The following is a 20,706-nucleotide window of genomic DNA, read 5'->3' as shown; positions in this document are numbered from 1 at the left end:
GCTGATGAAAAGAAAGAAAATTGGAAACTCATCAATGTAGTAATTCGTTACTATTAAATTGGAGTGTACCATTCAAAAATTCAACTTACATATATTTCTAGCTACTTTATCAAAAGTTGTGAGGTCAAATGCAGAAAATAACCTGTCATAAGATGATTTATGAGTAGGTTGCTAATTAAGATCACTATACAAACTCCAGAAAGGGGCAAAGGACCTCCCAAAGAACATCTACAAAAAAGGAAGCCATCCCTTACAACGCAGGATCCCTTACAAAGCTGTGATCTTAGATATGACAACAATGACTCTGCAAAATCTATGTAACAAGAGGAGCTTTGGGTAACCTACAGATGTCATTTTAAAATGACAGTTTTTATGCATCAGTGAAATGCATCAACGTATCAGTGATTTGCAAGCATGCCCCAATTGGCCAATGACTAATGTTGAAGAGATGTATATTTTGAATTGTGTATTTTACAAAATCATTAGGAATCATATTTAAGCGCAGGAAAAACCGTAATTTTAATTTTATACATCTTTAAACATATTGTCACATTTGTGTACATCTTTAACATATATTTACTTTGTGATTCTTCTGTTTTGACCTTAGCTCTTTATAATCAGTTTCCTAAATGCCTACTTCTAATCATGTAAATATTAATGCTATATTTCTCCCAAATTTCTTACATCATCCAGCAAGGTTCTGTACAATCTGTGCCGCCTTTATGTTTCATCTCATCTCCTACCACTCTCCCTTTTGCAGACAGAGAAATTCACCCATTTTTTTCTGTTCCCCCAACATTCCTACCTCTTTCTTTCCCATCTTCATGGATGTGTGACCTGTGCAGTTACAGGGATCTCATACTCACAATCTCCCTAAGTTTGGCTTAATGCTCTGCTGTTGTCATCTTAAAAGCTATAGACATTCCAAATAAGGGGTCCACCTCTTCCCTGTGCTCTGGGCACTTCAAATGACATAGCTGGTGCTACCTACTGCCCTCTCCTTGTGGAATCTGCTCCATTTTTTTCTGTGCTCCAACCATGCCAACCTCTTTCCCATGTCCAGACTTCTGTGTCTCTTTCTTCTCTGAAATACCTTCCTACTAACTTGTCACACAGTTGCTTCTTTCTCATCCTTCAATCTCAACTCAAATGTTAACTTCTCTGGCTGACCTTTCCTGATTTCTTTATCTAAAGCGCCTCCTCTAATCTTCTATCTCATTACCCATTTATTTCTTTTAAGGCGCTTACTATAATCTGTAATGATCTCATTTATTTGTTTCCTTGTTCCTTGTCACACTTTCCCTCCACCTAAATGGAAAGTAGCAGGAGAGACAGTAATCTTGTCTACCCTGGTAGTACACTGATGAATTAAAGCTGAGAATAGTGTCTGACATAAGCAAGTACTCAATACTTGTTTGTTGAGTGAATAAATATGTTAATCATAGTAATAAATGGTGTTTCATAAATTTTCTTGGGGGATTTTTTTCCTAGTTATCATGCACTACTTCATCTATTATAATCTCACAGCATTTTCTAGAGATTTCCTCTCCGCAAATGCAGCACCTATTTATTTGAGATAAGATACCTAAGATGGAGAGATTTATATGGTTATGTTTTATAAGTATTGCTGTTTTTCTGTCAATTTATAATCCCAAAAGTAACTCAATTGCTTAAACCTAAAGAAAATATACAACTCTATGAATAAATTTTGGTTCACTATTTGAAAGGAAGCTAGAAAATAGCTCTTTATAGCAAATGAAGATAACTTCAGAAAAAAATAGCTTTAAATCAAAGGAACAAGACTTGGTATCCAATGCTAGTGAGATTGTAATAGAATCAGGATATTAACAAAATGTGGTAATAATGTAAAGTAGTATAAGTATATTTTGGAAATAAGTTGACATGAAGAATTATGGCCATAAAAATACTCATATTCATTGACCCAGATAATTTATTTTCAGTGTTTTATTCTATGGAAACATAATTTATGCAATATAGAGAAAAAGCTATTTTCACAAAGATATTCATATGATTGCTGTCTGTAATATCCGAAAATTGAAAATAAACTTAAGTGTCCAAGTAAATTTGAGGGAGTGGTTGGATAAATTTTAGTAATTTACTAAGTTAACTAGGGGGAACATGTACTATACCACATGTTCAGTGATTAAAGCAGGATTGAAATAATGCAAATACAGAAATTAATCTTGACAAAATAAGAGATTTGATTTGATTTGATTTGATTCAGGAGTCAGATTTATGAATTTTTTACTTTCTCTGTTTTCTACTTTTTGCTAATATAAATATATTTAATTATGGAAATGTACTTTAACTGTCTAAAAGAGACGGTTTCTCGTCACACAGTATCATTTTCAATGCAGACCAGTGTAAGTTCCTAAAAAGAGTTTGCTACCAAGAAAGTTAAGTTTAAAATCAAAGCACAGATGTAAACAAAATGTAATAAATAATTTTTTCTGAAAAAAAGGATAATTAATTATTCTGTTAATGAATTCAACATAGAAGTATTTGTTTAAAAGAAAACAAAAACACAAAAAAATTAGTTAAATAATCTTAAAATTGATTTTTTCCATAAAAATTTAAGTCTAAATACACCAAATAATTTTGATGTTAATTAATACAAAAGCAATATGTCATTAAAAAAAACAAACAAACAAGAAGGACACCTGGGTGGCTCAGTTGGTTAAGTATCCAACTCCTGATTTTGGCTCAGGTCATGTACGATCTCAGGGTGGTGAGATGGAGCCCTGAGTCAGGCTTCCCACTGGGCATGGAACCTGCTTAAGATTCTTTCTCTCCCTCTCTCTCTGTTCCCCACTTCTCTAAACAACCAAACAACCAATCAACCAACCAACCAACCAACCAAGTGGCTCAGTACTTACAGGTATACAATATTCCACCATTGGGTAATGTAATTTGTGACCTTTTGCCGTTCGACCCGAAAAAAAGCAACTCTGGCAGACATCATAGTTAAAATGCTTTAGGCTTCTATACCTAGAGGAAAGAAAAGAAAATTCATTAGCTTGCATGCCTAATTTTAGTCCAAATCATTCGGCTGTGGGCAGGAATGCCATTTATCCAAATCACCATGGAAATAAAGGTAGATTGGTCACAAAATGTAGAATTTTCTTTGTATCTTAGCTCCAAATTAGGGCCAAGAAAATCTTGGATTTCACAAGGGAAATTAAGTAACCCACCTCCCAAGTGAAAAAAAAAAAAAAAAAAAAAAAAAGAAAAGCAAATTTTTGAAATCCAAGTCTCTAAAGCATTTTGCCATTATTTTCAACATTATGAGAAGACAAATATCCATGTCAGACATTTTTCTGTAATGTATGAAAGCGAATGCAAATGGCAGAGAAGGAGAGTCATGTTTATTAGCTTGACACATCAGATTTTTAAATTACACTGTCAATAAGAAATGAATCTCAAAATTCCCTGACAAAGCTTTCTCCAGTGAGAATGAATCAGGGTTAATTGATTTCACAGCAAACTTGGGCATAAGTAACATAAAGAAATCTAGTTACTTCTCACTATTTAAATGTTGCTCTCTGCTTACTAAGTTTGACCCCAAAGGCCTTACAACATCAGCAAATTCCATCAGAGCCATATATGTAAATTGCGTCATACAATTATTATGCATGAACATTTCTGGAATCTACGTAAATAGAAATTCAGAATAATCTCCGTTTCTGGAGCCAAGTGGTATAGATAACAATAATAATAAAATAAGCTTCATGTAGTAATTATAAGAAGGAATGCCATTTTCAGATAGATGGAATATGCTAAGATTCTCATTTATTGAGGATACAAACCCCCAATGGAATCAGTGGGAAGGGATGGTAAATGTATACTGAAATTATAACAACAGAACAGAAAATAGTCTCCTGCTATCCCTGGCAACAGATCATCTTACCTGAACCCAACTATTGGACATTCTTTACAGATGTTGCATTTAGCTTGATGCTTTGCAGTCTCAGCTGCAGCCACTCGGTGTAAAACTGGCAGCCAAACCATGGACTGTGGTTCCAGACGCATCCAATCTATAAAATCTTTTACGCTTATCTCTGGCTTATTGTTATTCTGGTAAAAAAAAAAAAGTATATATATATATTAAAAGTGAAGAAAATCTCTTCATTGAAATTGCAGCAGGTATTGCTTTATAATCTTCTGAAAATCTGTATGAAGTGAAAGAAAAGTTATAGAACTCTTTCCAGGTCAGTTAAATCACAAAATATTTAAGGTTCTTAATGGAGAGAAAAATCTAGAATTTAAAATCAGAAAAAACAAATAATCTTATAAGGAAGAAGAAAAAAAAATTCCATTGCCCTCCCTAATAGACTCAGATTAAAAACAAAAACAAAAAACAAAACCCCAAACCACATAATTCAAGGTACTATTTTCGCATAAATATTTTAATCCTATAAAACTCGTTTATCTAAGTAAAAATTTGAGAAAAACTCATTGGTAACTTCCCAAACTTGAAGGTCATTACAGATGCTAAATAAAAACTATTATTTCTGTGTCCTGGTCCACCCATTACAACATCATACTAGGAATATATTACTATGAATATATTTGGCAACATTTCCAAATTTATTATGATTAACTGCATTAAAGTCTGAATCTCTCTTTAAACCTAATCCTAACTAATTTTCATATGTGCAAAGTTAAATTTGTAACATCTTTCTCCCACTTTTGTCAAGGTCACCCTATGAACCAGTACATGGTAGAACCATATTTAGAATTTTCATTTGGTATTTTTTGTATTTCTAAAACAAGTAAAAGGGCCATTATAAAATGTAATAACCCATAACATCAATTCTCCTTAAAGAGATGGTGTGAGCATTTTTTTTTCTCAGCAACAATAAATCACTGGATATGCTTTGGCAAAATATCTATAGCTTTTTCCTTTATGCATACATATAACATCAGTAGTAACATTTCCAGAATGCTTTTATATGCATTAAAAAGAATTTGGGGGTTTGTATGGAAGAAAAAACCCCAATCAATTATATAACTTGGTATGTGGTTATACTTTCATGAACATCATAAGAAGACAGAGGAGATTCAGGTGAATACAGTAGGAACACATACTGAAGCCCTTCACTTGAAGGGCTCAGAGAAGGATTTTCAGAGAATGTGAAATAAGCAAAGATCAAAAGAAAGAATAAGGATTAGCAGGAGAATAGAGTTTGTAGGTGAAGAGTAAGAAAGAATATACTAAACAAAAGGCACATGTCCAAAGGTGCTAGGGCAGGAATGAAGGAAGTAAAATTGCCACTGGAAACAGACAGGAAGGAGATGAGTGGTAAAAGGTGAGGCCCAGGGCAAAGTGAGGGTCAATCACAGCAATCTAGTAGCACATTTTAAAGATGTGGCGTTTTATCCATTTACAAACAGTAAGTCTCCTTGAGAAGGTTGCTATTCCTTGAATGAAATGTGTTTGAAAAAATTTAAAACACAAACTTACTGGGATGGTACCCAACATCTTCTACAATTCAGTTCTAGCACAAGTTCCCTGTTCCAATTCTCACAACATCCTCAACACCATTCCTGATACGTTCTACATACCAGCGATCCTTCTCGTTTACCTGTTGGAAGCAGCTGCGAACACTGGGTTCAATATTACTGCCCCCAAAAGCTGCTACTTCCCCCAGCTGCCGAGGGATCTGGATGGCATCATGAAGTAACAGGCCAAGCTGCCTCTGGTCACACATTTCTGTCGGACCTGCCACCTCCTTAAAGAGATCTACAAAGAAGAGAGCCCAGAGGTTAACTTCCATCTGCCTAGACTATTCTTTTATGTAAATGATATCTTTGGTTTTGTCAAGTGAATGATGTAGATTTAAAAAAAAAATTATGTGGACATGTATCACATGAGTTATTTAAATTTCATGTAAAAGCAATCCACTTTCTTATAGAAACAAATATTTTCTGGAAAGGAATTTCCAGGTTTTAAAAACTTAAAAAAAAATCACACAAATTCTAAATGCTTTTCATGTGAAGTTTAATGAGAACAGAAAAAAAGGAGAGTAAATATGTATTTGGTCCTAAAAATCATTCCTAAACAATACTTGGTAAATAGACATCAGATGAAAGTCTATCATTTTGATGTATTTTTCTTTTAAGGGAAATAAAGCTAAATCTAACACTGCCAACAGTGAATTTTCAAACAACTGAACCAAGCTCAGTGATACTGACATAGTAATCACAGTGAAATGTAACTTTAAGTTTACACAGAGGAAGTGAATCCAAGTAAGATAAATTTAATTTTTATTATCATTTGTTCACTTAGATTTGGTCAGAATTCTGTGTTTTTCTTTTTTTCTTCCTTTCATAAAAATTTGAGTACAGTTGACACACAATGTTATATTAGTTGCAGGTGTACAACATAATGATTCAACATCTCTATACGTTATGCTATGCTCACTACCACAAGTATAGTTACCATCTGTCACCATACAATGCTGTTACATTACCATTGACTATATTCCCTATGCCATACCTTTTATTACTGTGATTTACTCATTCCATAACTAAAAGCCTATATCTCCCACTCCCCTTCACTCACTCTGTCTACCCTTCACCCTTCTTCCCTTTGTTAAAAATAAGACTTTCAAAAAAAAATAAAAAAAATAAGACTCTCATAGCCAGAAAATATTTATTTAGGACTCTTATGACTCTTGTTTTAAACCCACTGCTAGGAAGAGACCTTCTAAGTAATAATGCTCTCTATACAGAGAAGTACACATTTCAGTGACATGAATCATGTCAAATTTTCCTCTTTTGAGGAAGACAGCTATACCACTCTGCCACAGTTAAGGTAAAGCTACACATAAAACACAGAAGAAAAGATTCTTTAACATTTTGACATACTTCTGAATTCTGATAAAAGTTCTTATTTTCATATTATAGTCAGAAACAAAGAGGAGTATTAGGATGTAGGAACAGGTCACAATCTAAAAATCAAGTTCCAACAAATCAACACAGAAGAGATGCAAAATGCATTCTTGTAAATGCATTTTTTGATGAGGCAAGAAAGCCACTCAGCTATAAGCAAGAATGTCCAGCAGTTGGTAGAATGTAACTAAGGGATATTCTCAAGAAGGTGCTAAGAGAGAAGGAGGTGTCACCAGGGTCAAGACATTGACATTAGCCATTGCAAAATCACTGTGCAGATGGATACCAATTGAACCAGAATAGCACCTATGCCATTGAGTTTGGAGAGCAAATTGTCTTCAATATTAATCTAACAATGGAAATAATAATGAAGTGTTCTGATATCACTGGGGAAATCAAAACTAAAATCAGAGTTGCTAAGGACCTCAAAATAAAAAACAAAACAAAACTCCAGAACATTTCCGGAGTCTCAATACTTGCAGGAAAGTTTAAAGATTTTAACCCAAAGGATGTCTTATTTAATTAAGTACTAAAATGGCATACTTCATGGATTAAGATAAATATCAGAAATTCTCATTGCAGGGCTTCTGCTTTCTTTGCCATAATCTGAAAATTTATTGTTGAATTTGCTGGTATTTGTAGAAAGTATGTCCATTGTATTACGAGTGCGTGAATACAGGTATGCTGAAATATGCTCCTCATTTGAAAATTATACCTTTCAGACATATGTTTGAAGGTATGTATACAGATAAAAGAAATCTTTATATATTATATTTGGTTTTGCCCTATAACTACAGTCACCGTGTTATAACTCTTTCTTTTGGTCTTAGCTTGCATTTTGATAGCCAACTTGAAAAGGAAGGGAGGAGAAATCATTGATCTAGGAAAACAGAACATTCTTATATTTTAATATTTATGGTATACTTTGAGAGTGAATTTGTATTTGTTTCAGAGTAAGATGAGCATCATGATGTAACTGTTACCTTTAAGGAACCTACATTCTTTCAGAAGCACATGAAAACCCCAAACTATAAATGATAAAAAGTCCTTTTTAAAATAGTGCTACAGTGATGTTTTTATTAACATTTTTCTTTCCCACTCATTACAAAAAATAATCTTTTTAGCTTTGAAAATGATTATCTTTTGACAATTACGATGTTGTAGAGGATTTAAATTTTGGATAAAAACCAACCAAATAAAAGCCTTCTGCAAAGCTTCTACTAGGTTCTGACTCCCATCAAGGCACCTCACCTGATCTTACTATCAGCTTTTTGTTTCATACAAATCCCACATCTCTTATCACTGACATTCTTGTCAAACTGTTTAAGAAAAACAAGCCATCATGATCTAGACTTAAAATTCACAAATTACCTCACAGACATCCCAGAAAATAAGTTTTTAAAAACTTATGTCTGTTCACAGAAGACGCTAAACTTAACTAAGTTTATAGGACCTGGGATCAAATATCCTCTTGTGGCAAATTAACAAGGCAGGAAACAACAAATGTTGGAGGGGATGCGGAGAAAAGGGAACCCTCTTACACTGTTGGTGGGAATGTGAACTGGTGCAGCCACTCTGGAAAACTGTGTGGAGGTTCCTCAAAGAGTTAAAAATAGACCTGCCCTACGACCCAGCAATTGCACTGTTGGGGATTTACCCCAAAGATACAGATGCAGTGAAACGCCGGGACACCTGCACCCCGATGTTTATAGCAGCAATGGCCACGATAGCCAAACTGGGGAAGGAGCCTCGGTGTCCAACGAAAGATGAATGGATAAAGAAGATGTGGTTTATGTATACAATGGAATATTACTCAGCTATTAGAAATGACAAATACCCACCATTTGCTTCAACGTAGATGGAACTGGAGGGTATTATCCTGAGTGAAGTAAGTCAGTCGGAGAAGGACAAACATTATATGTTCTCATTCATTTGGGGAATATAAATAATAGTGAAAGGGAATATAAGGGAAGGGAGAAGAAATGTGTGGGAAATATCAGAAAGGGAGACAGAATGTAAAGACTGCTAACTCTGGGAAACGAACTAGGGGTGGTAGAAGGGGAGGAGGGCGGGGGGTGGGAGTGAATGGGTGACGGGCACTGGGGGTTATTCTGTATGTTAGTAAACTGAACACCAATAAAAAATAAATTAAAAAAAAAAACAAATATCCTCTTGTTTTTCGTCTCTCCACATTCATGAAATATCCCTACCACTCTCCCCAAAATGTTATGAATATATTTTGTGAAGAATCATCTGGTGAGGGATGCCTGAGTGGCTCAGAGGTTGGGCGTCTGCCTTCAGCCCAGGGTGTGATCCTGGTGTCCCGGGATGGAGTCCCACATCGGGCTCCTGGCATGGAGCCTGCTTCTCCCTCTGCCCATGTCTCTGCCTCTCTCTCTCTCTCTCTCTCTCTCTCTCTCTCTCTCATGAATAAATAAAATCTTTTTTTTAAAAAATAGAATCATCTGGTGATACGCATGAAAGGACCAAGTTACCCAGACTTTATGAACAAATTAAATCAGAAAAACTTTACAGTAGTTAAAAGAGTTTAGAGGCACAGCAGCAACTGCTACCATTTATTCAACAGCTGTGATTTATAGGTACTTTTCACATATTATCTCTAATTGCTTTCAAAGCAAGAACTATTGGCTTCATTCTTCAGTTGAAGGAAATCCATTCTGGAGGCTGAAATGTGAAATGTGAGTAATATTGCCTTTTAGCTGGTGGTCTTTAGTGGGATCCTGTAATCCCTAAAGTCACTCAGCCACTAAGTGGCAAAGCTGAGATTTGAAGGCACGTCTCCTCGGCTCCTGAGCCTATCCCTTTCAAAATGTCAGGATGCCTGCCCTTTGTTAACTGAAAGCTAAAAGGATACCACTGATTTATTTGGTGAATAAGGACAAACAAAATTTATTATTTTCTCATGGTATAAAATATAATTCTTTGCCAAAGCCTGTAATAGTTCTAGTCCATCTCATTTTTTTTTTCCTGAGGGGGCATTAGAAGTACACAAGGTTCTATAATAAAGAATAATAGGAAAGTTCTAGTCCATCTTAATTTTTTTTCAAGCAGTAGAAGTACAGAGAGAAAGACTCTTGGGCTTTAGAGTCAGAAAAATCTGCATGATCTCATTCTACTCCCATAATTTATTGTCTCTGCAGCCATTGATGAGATTTTTAACCCATCTCAGAATTAATTTTTTTTAGCTGGAACACGAAAGTCACAATGCCTACATTCTGAAGTGATTATTCTAAGACTTAGATGAGATATAATGTGCAGTTGGTTTTCACTTCATTGAGGCACCTTGCCTCATTTCACACAAATCCACATCACTTCTCACTGAGACCCATTGTCTAGCCCAGGATGTGTCTAGTAAGGGGTAAAAAGAATAGAAATTGTTATTACAAGTAAATCATATAAAGGAAACCTCCAATCAATTGCTATTATCATTAATATTACTAAAAACACAATTGTACAGGAAAAGTCTTACATACATCTGTATTTTTCTTCTAAGAGACCTTTGGAAAGAGACATCAATCCAATCTTCAGACTCTGCACTCTTATTTTTCCAGTTCGACCCCTATAATTGTAAGAATTTCAACACGTTAGATGTATTTAAAGCTGTAGATAGGACACTAATTGTTTCTGAATATCTGTTTTCTTGACGGTAAATTACTGAAAGATGATTGCACCTTAGAGATGCAAATTTTCTATTCACTTTGAACAATTAATTTTAAACCCATACCATAATTTCATGGCATGTTTTAATAGCATGTTTGACCCAATCTGAAGAATATAGAGCCTGAAGTCACTTTACATGCAATACATGAACTTGGAAGAACAAATAAAAGTAAAATGAAAATGACAATTACAAAGCTGAAAAGATATTTTTGGAAATAGTATGAATTAAAATCTATCTGTTAATAATCATAAATGCAAAATTTAAAATAGATAGCAAAAGGTATATATAATATGCATGTGGCTTAATATAGCGAGAAAAATATGATGTATCTAAAAACGAAGGTATAAAATATACAAAAATTATAGAAAATTAATGTACAGAAACTATAGAATGTACCAGAACTACAAAAATGTACAAAACTACATGTACAAAAACTATATAAAATTAACTATATTGAGGGCTAATAACTTGTTAGATACTTTAAAGCTGTTGTCTTCATTGGTCTCTGTCAATTCAGTTTTCTCAGGTTACTATTTCAATTATAATAGATGGTGATCTTAGACAGGTGTGAAATTTCTATTTGGGGAAGACTCAAATTATAATTAAATACAAAATGTATTAATTAATCAACACTAGGAAACAGCTTTGTACTATGCCGACGAGAGACCATAAGTTGACTAGAAGAAAATTTTTATTTTTAAAAGCATAGAGCTGTCTTTATTCCTGTTATGTGTCAAAGTATTTCTAAGTTGTCTACCAAATGTCCTAATGTATTAGATCCTGGGGATGGAGAATGGGAAATGCAGAAACCACAAAAATTGATAACCTGATCTTTGCTAAGGAGCAACACACAATCTAGAAAAAGTCTTTCTTGCTATCTTTATTATTTCATAGTCAGAATCTGCTTTCAGTTTAGGTTTTTAACATTAATTTTTCTCAAGACATGTTTTCAATATATAAGTACAGTATACTTCATACCTGTATCTAATATCTACGTAACTTTATCATTAAAGTTGATAAATCATATCATTTAAAAGTTGATAAATATCATTAAAGTTGATAAATCATATCATTACATAAAATTTAGTAACTCATGCTATCTAAAAAACAGATAAATATTTGTGTCATGTCATTTTAATTTTAGGTGGTATTTTTGTCAAACTGTGTTTAAATCTTGTTCTTATTGATATTCCTACTATTAATACTAATGGATATCTTCTATTCTCAAATTATAAATATGCAGGTAAGTTTCTGTATATATACCATGACATATAAGTTATAAAATAAATAAAAGAGAAAAACATGCTGAGATCAGTAAAATGTATTTTCAAAACAGTCACTTAATAGCCTAGACTTTATAATCTATATGAAATCACATCCAATAAACTTATTAAACCATTAATATGCATGTGTGCAACATTCAAAAGTGACCAATGAAATAATTAATACTTAAATTTTTAAATACATATAGCCATTATAAGCAGAAATCTAAGTTAATGTACTCATTCCAGTTTCTTGCCATTATAAAAATATTTTCAAGTTAAACTGAGCCATGCTACAAATTGTTTTTCTAGTTTACATTTTTAAGTGTTTCCTAATTATCACCCCAAAATACACCATGTCTGTTTTTCTTCTCTCACGAATCAAGAAATTTTATTTTCTGGATAATCAGGCAATAGAGTTACAGAAGATAGCAAAAGGCTGGTAAATAGACTAGCACATGGACACAGGGAAAGACAAAGCAGTCCCTTAAGGGAAAAAAGATAAAAATGACATGTATTAGAGGATAACCTCCAGACTATGGTGACAATAGAAGAAAGGGGCATCATCAGGAAGGCTACTGAAAATGTCAATCATCCAATCATCACACCATTAGCAGTTATGAAGGTTTACTGTGGTCCCAGCATTATTCTGTGTACCAGAAGGACCAGCAGAAAAGTTAAGGCACAATTCCTACCCACGATAAGGTCACACACAGCTAGAGAGGAGGGACAAAAAAACAATGGGAAATGCACAAAAAACAGGAGAGCAACCTTTATGCATGGAAATAAACAAGCATAAGAAAGTTGTGGCTGACTTGTTATTAGTCTCATAACATTTGGTAGAGGAGATAAGTCTCAAATCAAACACTGAAGGCATGACATAGCTGGACTGTCCCTAGAAGAGAGTAGATTATTATAGGAAAAACATGGGCAAGGGGACAAAAGCAGGAGTGGAGCACCAGACACTAGATGCTTTCAGGTGCGGGAAAGACTTGTATTAAGGCTAAACAGTTGATAAAGTAGTCCAGGTTTTACCATCTGGAACCAGATGATAGAGAGCTCTGATGTTAAATAAGACATCTAGATTTGAAAAAGAAGAGGGAGGCAAAGAAATTTATTAGTGAGTGATATAACCCAATATTTAATATTTGGTCCCTGATTGTCTTCCAAAGTAACTCCTGAATTAGTTTAACTGGAAAAATATGTATCTTATAAAATTATATCCATCTTGGCATAGTGAAAAAAAAAAACACTGCAGTAAATGAGGTTAATATTTTCTGTAGGGACAAAAATATTTAAACCAAGTGTTCCAGACTATTGCTTTAAATCATGATTTAAACATTTTTTATTTCTATTAAATTTAGAAGGAAGATCAGAAGTTAAGGCATTTTAACCTGGGAAGATGAAGACTGAGTGAGGCTGTGAACTCATAGATGGAATAAATTTTATCTTTATAGTTTAGAAAGCCCTTTCTACATATATTAGTTCATTTGCCCTTCACAAATATCTTATGTATGGTAAGCAGAGTAGATATCTTTACCTCAATTTTTCAGATGAGAAATTGAGATGCCAAAAGTTGAGTGGCTGCCAAGGTACAAAGCAACCAGAATCAAAAATTTGGATTCTCATCATTCACAACAGAATAGACTTTTTTTTTTTTTTTGGTAAAATTCAGAGTATTAGGAGTTGGATACATGTTAAAACTTGAAAAAAAATAGTAAGCTTAATATAACTTATAAAGTACTATGTTTCTTAGATATGGCAATATGGAAGAAATAATCAAGTGATTATTAAAGAAACCAGAGTATTAATTCCCTATCTACCACTAATGTGCAAGAAGTGGCTATGGATAAATTGTCTTATTTCACTGGGTCAATTTCTTAATCAGTAAAATGAAGAGAGCAGAGTAAAATGAAAAGGGCAGAATGGAAGATGGAAGGTCCTCAAAGTCTTCTCCTTTTAGAATTCTAAGATCTCCTGTGTATGCATCACTCATTATTTCAAGAGCTGTTTGAATATACTTCAAGAACTCATAGTATCAGCTCTGGCTGTAGCATACTACACAAAGGCAGTCAAAAATATATAGTTAAATAGTGAATATCAAAAAAGCTGAATGAATGGAAAGGTAAGATCGTAGTACTATTTCCAAGGTTCAGAGACTTCTTAGGGTCCAAAATGTTCTAATGCTCAAAGAAAACTAGTAACTTGAATAAGTCTTGTTTAGATAAATTATGGTTGTTACAGAAATTTGGGTAATCAACTCTGGCTATCTGAGACTGCCATCATATGATTAGCTATATTTTTTCCCTTTACGTTAATGCATGATATTCCTCTCTAGGACAGAACACTAGACTGGATGCATACAGCATTCTGATCCAGCATGGTCTTCACTATATTTCTTTGGCATGGAAGGGAAATAAATCTTAAAAGCTATTTTTTTCCTTTAAAATGGAAAATTTCAAGAAACTGTCTAAATAAGAAACAGTACCTCAGTGTAGCATTTCCCATGTGTTCACATTTGATGATGGAAAGTGGAAATATGCCAACATTTGATTCCCTAAAATATGAATCACAACATTTCACATTCTGCTTCCTTCACAACTAAGTGGCACTATTCCCTTTGGGCTGTCCAGTGAAAACAACATATGTGTGTGTGACATGTTATGAGTTAGATTCTCCTAGAATTCATGTGTTGAAGGTCTAACCATTTGGTAACTCAGAATATGATTGTATTCAAAGACAGCGTCTTTAGAGAAGCAATTGACCCAAAATGAGATCATGGGGTAGGCCCCAATCCAATGCAACAGATATTTTTATAAGATAAGGACACAAACACACATAGAAGACAGACCATGTGAAGACACAGGGAGAAGATAACCATCTCTAAGCTGAGGAGAGAGGCCTCAGAAGAAACCAATCCTGTTGACACCTTGATCTTAGACTTCTAGTGAGAAAAATTCCTGTTATTTAAGTCGCCTAGTTTGTGGTACTTTGTTATGGCAGCCCTAGCAAACTAATGTAGGGTGTTTGAACTAGATGAGGGTGGTTTAACATCTTCTCCAGTTCTTTCTGAAATTATTGCTCAAAACATCCACCTCTACCATGCCCTTATAGAACTTAATGGAGTTCTCAACCAAGTAATCTATGAATGTAGCATTCTTCCTGGGCCCTCAAATTAAGTTATAGTTTTTGTAGTTAACACATTCAATTGACCAACTATCTTGGTGAATTTACTATATAGAAAATGTTTTTCTTTTTGAGGTATAAAAAATTGAAGATCAGCTAAATAGTGAATTAATGCCAAAGCCATATTTTATTCTAGAAGGATAAAAAAAGGATAAAATGAAATGTATTAAAAGATACCAGACAGGGATATAGTAAATCCCACATTCATTATTATAATTGAGATTTATGCTACCTATCTGTTCTTCAGTGACTTTCTTAAGAGTCCTCTAGCACATGGTGGCTATTTAATTATTTAAGAAAAAAAAAACAACTTTGTTGTGACATTTGTGAATATTGAAAGATAACAAACTTTCTAATCAAAAGAATAAACAATTTTAATTAAATCATCCCTAAAGCAATTGTCACCATTTACTTCTTATATGGAATCAATCCACTGCTAAATACATGTGCATGTATAAACTATCACCTATCTTCTTTCTCTCTAAATCAAATAAAAGGATGACAAACATAAATTTTCATGCAGCTAATTAATAGAAAATAACTTTTAGGTTCTGAAAGAAAATCAACAGTTCTCATTTTCTTATTTCATCTTTGCATACTTTAACCCCCTACCAGAAGAATGAATAATTCCTAATGTTTTAGAAATGTCAGCCCACAGCAGGTCTTTCTAGAATTGATTATTTCACAAATGCACTGTCACATTAAAAAAAGCCAAATTAATGGCGAATGAGTTACGTTGCAAGTTGAGAGTGCTCTTTATGTAACAGTGAGCATCTAATTAAATTACAGATATTACAGTGTCTTATAGCATAAATTATTTAAAACACCACACATACACATAACTGCTATTGCAATAAATAAAGATAATACCAAAAGATAAATTAAATCCATTTAATTGCCATTCAAATTGCTCTTAAGTTGTCATACAAAAATTGCAGAGTGGATTATTAGGAGCCAGTCAATTATTGTAACCCATAACAACAAATATAAATTTTTGTCTTTCAAAAGAAGAGAGGAGAAAATAGGACTTATTCATATTAGGTTTCCCCTAGCCAGCGTGATGCTACAAATCTGACAACATTTATAAATTGAAGCAAAATCTTGAAGTAATAGGTGGACATGCTTTTTTGTTATGTTGTTGGTTAAGAGCTCAAATTTTGGAAAGTCCTTCTTTTCAACAATTAACGTAAATATTTCCACTATGAAAAGTACTTTGAAAGTACTTTTTTAAAAACTCATTTCAAAATTGAGACATTTTTGCATTATCAATATATTTCATTCAATGATTATATCTTAAGAAGAAAAAATGCAACTTACGTGTCATACACATTGAGCAACCAGTTGAGACACATATCCACACAGAGTGGAACGTTGACCAGATCCTTATGCATTTGTTCAAGACCATCATAAGTTGTTGTCAGACAGTTGATGACATCTGGAACGCTAAGAAGCTGATCATTTTGGTTCAGTTTGTGCTGCTTGAAAACTTCATTTGTTGTATTCAACTCTAAGAGATCCACTAATCAGGTGAGAAAAAGGAATATGCACTGTCATTACATTACACAACAACACTGCAACAGAAACATTTCTAATCTTAAATCTTTAGCTTGATTCTTCAACTTAAGAATCTATCCTTTCAAGCTAATTTCAATTTTTAAAGAAATAAATAGCATTTCCATTCTTACATTTCTAAACACTTCTTTTATTTGTATCTCTTATTTTCATGCTTTTGCATCTAAACTCTGTTACTTTTCAATCTGATCCCATTTTTTTTTTTCTCTTTGGAATATCAACTCTTTCCACTTTCCCTTTTTGGCTTTCCTCTCTTTAGGCTCTTTCTACTTTTAAATATAGGAAGGCATAAATAAATCTAGTCCAAATAGTAGAACATCTAAAATATGACACGGCTCTTCTCCTAACTCCTGAGAACAGCCTGCTCACCCCCTCCCAGTCATTCTTTATACCACTGCCAAACTAATCATTCTGTTTCTCAACATGTACATCATGGTATACAAAATTCACTGAAAATGTTCAGTTAAAAAAATGGGTCCTGTCAAAGTAGTTCTCTATTGCTTGCCAAACAAACTTGATCTAGAATGCCTTCCCAGTCTGGCCCTAACCTGGTTTGCTGCCCATGATCCTTTGGCATAGGGGCCATTTAAATTACATGAGATTTGCAGCAGTCCACAGTATAGGCCCACATCCATGGGTCTTCATATATTTGCTCCCACTTTTACACTTCACATGCAGAACATTTATAGTGGGACTGGCTGGTACTAGAGCAGAGTGGGCACAGAAGGACAAGCTGGGGCTCCTGCTCACAAAGATGGCCAGTCAGAAGAAGAGGTTAAGCATACCACTGATAACTTTACTAAAAGGAGTGAAACTGCAACAAAAATACATAGATTTTTTTAAAAGTTTTATTTATTTGTTCATAAGAGACACAGAGAGAAAGGCAGAAAACATAGGCAGAGGGAGGAGCAGGCTCCATGAGGGGAGCCACATGCAGGACTTGATCCTAGGACCCTGGGATCACGATATCTTGAGCCGGAGGCAAGACACTTAACCACTGAGCCACCCCGGTGCTCCAGAATACACAGATTTCTATTGCCACAGGGGAGTAGAAGAAGCCCAGAAAAGGCTCCCTGGGCAGGTGGGGATTTGAAATGGGCCTTAAAGAAGAGAAGAGGGATGGCTTAGTAACTGAGTGTCTGCCTTTGGCTCAGGTCCTGATCCCAGGGTCCTGGGATCGAGTCCCACATCAGGTTCACTACAGGGAGCCTGCTTCTCACTCTATGTCTCTGCTTCTTTCGTGTGTGTTTCTCATGAATAAATAAATAAAATCTTTAAAACATAATAAAGAAGAGAAGATACAAGAGACCATATAAAGCAAGGAAAGAATTCCAGGAAAATAGAACTGCCTAGGAAAAGACAAGAATTCAAGGAAGTCTAGGAGGCTCTCAGAAATGACAATGGCAGTATGGAAAATATGTGGCTTACACATGGGTGGCATTGGTTACAGTGAGGCAGACACTTGTCATGAAAGGGGAAGGCATGTGTTGCACTAGGGGAGATCCTCAAAAGCCAGAAGGAAAAGCTTAGACAAAAAAGAAAAAAACTCACATAACCTTTCTTTTTAATTAACTTTGAGTTATTCATTAGCTAATGGAAAACAGGGAAATAGTAGATGATCAAATCTAAAGATATGGGTTTGGAAAATTATAGAACCCATATGAATTTAAGTTCTGCTCACTGAAATTCCTGCTTTATAAAATGTTTTCCTTATCTCCACATTTAACTCTTTTTGAAGATTTATTTATTTTTATTTTAGAGAGAGAGAGAGAGAAAGTATGAACACAGGGAGGGGCAGAGGGAAAGGGAGAGAGAGATCCTCAAGCAGACTCCTTGCTAAGTGCAGAGCCTAACACGGGGCTCCATCCCAGCACCCTGAGATCACGATCTGAGCCAAATCAAGAGTCAGATGCTTAACTGATTGAGCCACCCAGGTGCCCCACCATATTTAACTTTTAAACATTAAAAGAAATAAGCTTAGGGGAACTTTTTAACATAACCAACTATTTCCTCCTTGACTGATATAAAACTATCCCCTCAAAAAAATATAAGAACATATTTTGACAGTTAAATAAAATGAATGGCTTCCTTTGTATTTCTCTATTTTTAACCACTGAATAACCACTCATTTTGAATTTTTAAAGATGCTTATGAAATGTGTCTACTCTTGCTACTTAAATACCATAGAATGATCTATTTTTTCAAGTGATCTGTAATGGAAAAGAACTGCTTTAAAGTTACACAGATTAAAATTATTTCTAAAACAACTCAATAGGGAAGACTTTATAAAAGAGAGAGAAAGAGACAAATTAAAACACAAGTCTGGATAATAGATCAATCCATTTACATCCAGTGTCAAATATATCATTGGTAAAATTTCAGCTAAGTATGAAAATAACTTGTGTAAGCTTCCCATGAGTTAGAGACAGTATCAGAAAAAGCTAAGAACCATCTGAATCTTCAATATCATTTTTACCCCACTTCTTGGCACTGTACACCATTTTAGATTACAAACTTCCAGAGGGCAGGAGCAAAATTCAAACTCATCCTTCACAGGAGAAGTGCTTCATGGTGGTAGCTACAGAACTATAATTCCACAGAGTCACAAAGAAACATATTCAACTACTGCCAAAATGCTCTAAGTTTTCTGAATTCCAACACTAATTATGCCAACAAATCAGCACTGCTATTGTATCCACACATGTCATAAAGAGACAAGAGACCAAATTCCAAAAAGACTGTTTCCTGAATCGTGCTTGCCCTTGCATTTCTTCTAGAACGGCCTCCTTTGTGATATACTTTGTAGCTGTGACAGTAATTTGCCATATCTCACAGACTATCATTTCTTCAGTTTTTAGTGATTTACTTTGACACTTTGCCTTAGTGCCTAAGCCAGGCATACATCCTTCCTGAAATGTGTCACATTTAGGTTCCTTTAAAAAACTGACTACATTTAAATCACACAAAATTATGATTTTCTCTTTTCAAGGGGAGACATATGACAGCTCAGTCATGTGGCAAATGAAACAAACAGCAGAATCATTTTCTAACTGACTTTCAGGCTTTCTCTTTAATCTCACATATGAGGCACAGGGGATCGAGTGGAAATGGATCATCATTCTCCTGTTCTGCAAAACCACACAGTTTAACACTTGACCTTGGGCTTCTAGAACCCTTATATTCTTGAATTGTTTGACCATTCCTTCTCAACACTCTCCTACTTCCTCTTCCCCAGACATGTCAGAAATACAGGTGGTGCTCAAGGTCTTGTATCAATGTCCCTTCACTCGGTACTACTGATACCCTCTCTCTCTTTCAATATTTCAGTAATTCCTTCTTTCTGGATGGCTCCAGATTGTTTCCTCATCCCCCATCTCCCGTCTAAACACCCAATCCACATTCCTGCTGTTCTGTTCCCAAAAAGAACTATACTATTCTCTTCTGGGGACCTCCATCTTCATATGTTCCAAATAAAGGTCTTGACTTATTATGTTGCAATCCAGTAATGGTGTTACCATCTTCTATGGACCAGGAGTCTGCAAATCCTGAAGTGTGCTAACATTCTCCTTTCACCCTCTGCCAGTTATCAACTGGCAAATCCCCCTTAGTCATCAGTTCTCCCTCCTCCTTACAAATCCTTACTCTCTCCTCCCTGCTCCCACCATTTGCCAGCTTAGCCCCTGTGATTTTTTTTTACCTGAACTATGTATTTGTCCCTGTTCACTCGGTCCTTCCTTTTGCCTCAGGTATTGTCTAAAGGAAACATCTGCATCTGGGCCTATCTCTGAACTCCCACAAAACAGAAAATGAGTCTATGAAAAACACTGCAAATATTAAATGAAACATTTTGAGAGACTGAGGAACAAAAAATTAAAGGAATCAGAAAAGGTTTTGTGAAAAAAAGTACTGGCCTTCCAAGTGGATCTAAACTGATTTTGAGGACATTTCTGAATCCTGGACAGATAGCTCATAACCTACTCCATTCAGACTCCACTGCATTCCCTGAAAACCATCCACACCTCTGATGCTGATGTATAGAAGTCCCTTTCTTCTTACCCCTGGTTAATAGCCATGTGCCTAAATCCTGTG

General features: G+C 34.8%; 1 protein-coding gene across 12 annotated transcripts in view; it reads right to left on the bottom strand.

Annotated features, from left to right (window-relative positions):
- UTRN (utrophin) overlaps positions 1-20,706 on the bottom strand; it is a 497,383-nt gene that overhangs the window by 44,294 nt on the left and 432,383 nt on the right. For all 12 annotated transcript variants that reach the window (XM_049113409.1, XM_025422487.3, XM_025422483.3 and 9 more), the window contains 5 exons: positions 16,363-16,564; positions 10,410-10,495; positions 5,607-5,764; positions 3,929-4,095; positions 2,898-3,009 (listed from right to left, as the gene is read on the bottom strand). In XM_049113409.1, coding sequence (XP_048969366.1) covers positions 2,898-3,009; positions 3,929-4,095; positions 5,607-5,764; positions 10,410-10,495; positions 16,363-16,564 — 725 coding nt within the window. The remainder of the gene's footprint in view (positions 1-2,897; positions 3,010-3,928; positions 4,096-5,606; positions 5,765-10,409; positions 10,496-16,362; positions 16,565-20,706) is intronic.

The sequence above is a fragment of the Canis lupus genome, chromosome 1 (genome assembly GCF_003254725.2).
Source record: "Canis lupus dingo isolate Sandy chromosome 1, ASM325472v2, whole genome shotgun sequence".
NCBI lineage: Eukaryota > Metazoa > Chordata > Mammalia > Carnivora > Canidae > Canis > Canis lupus.
Note: the sequence above shows the minus strand (reverse complement) of the source record. Positions and strands in the feature narration are given on the sequence as shown.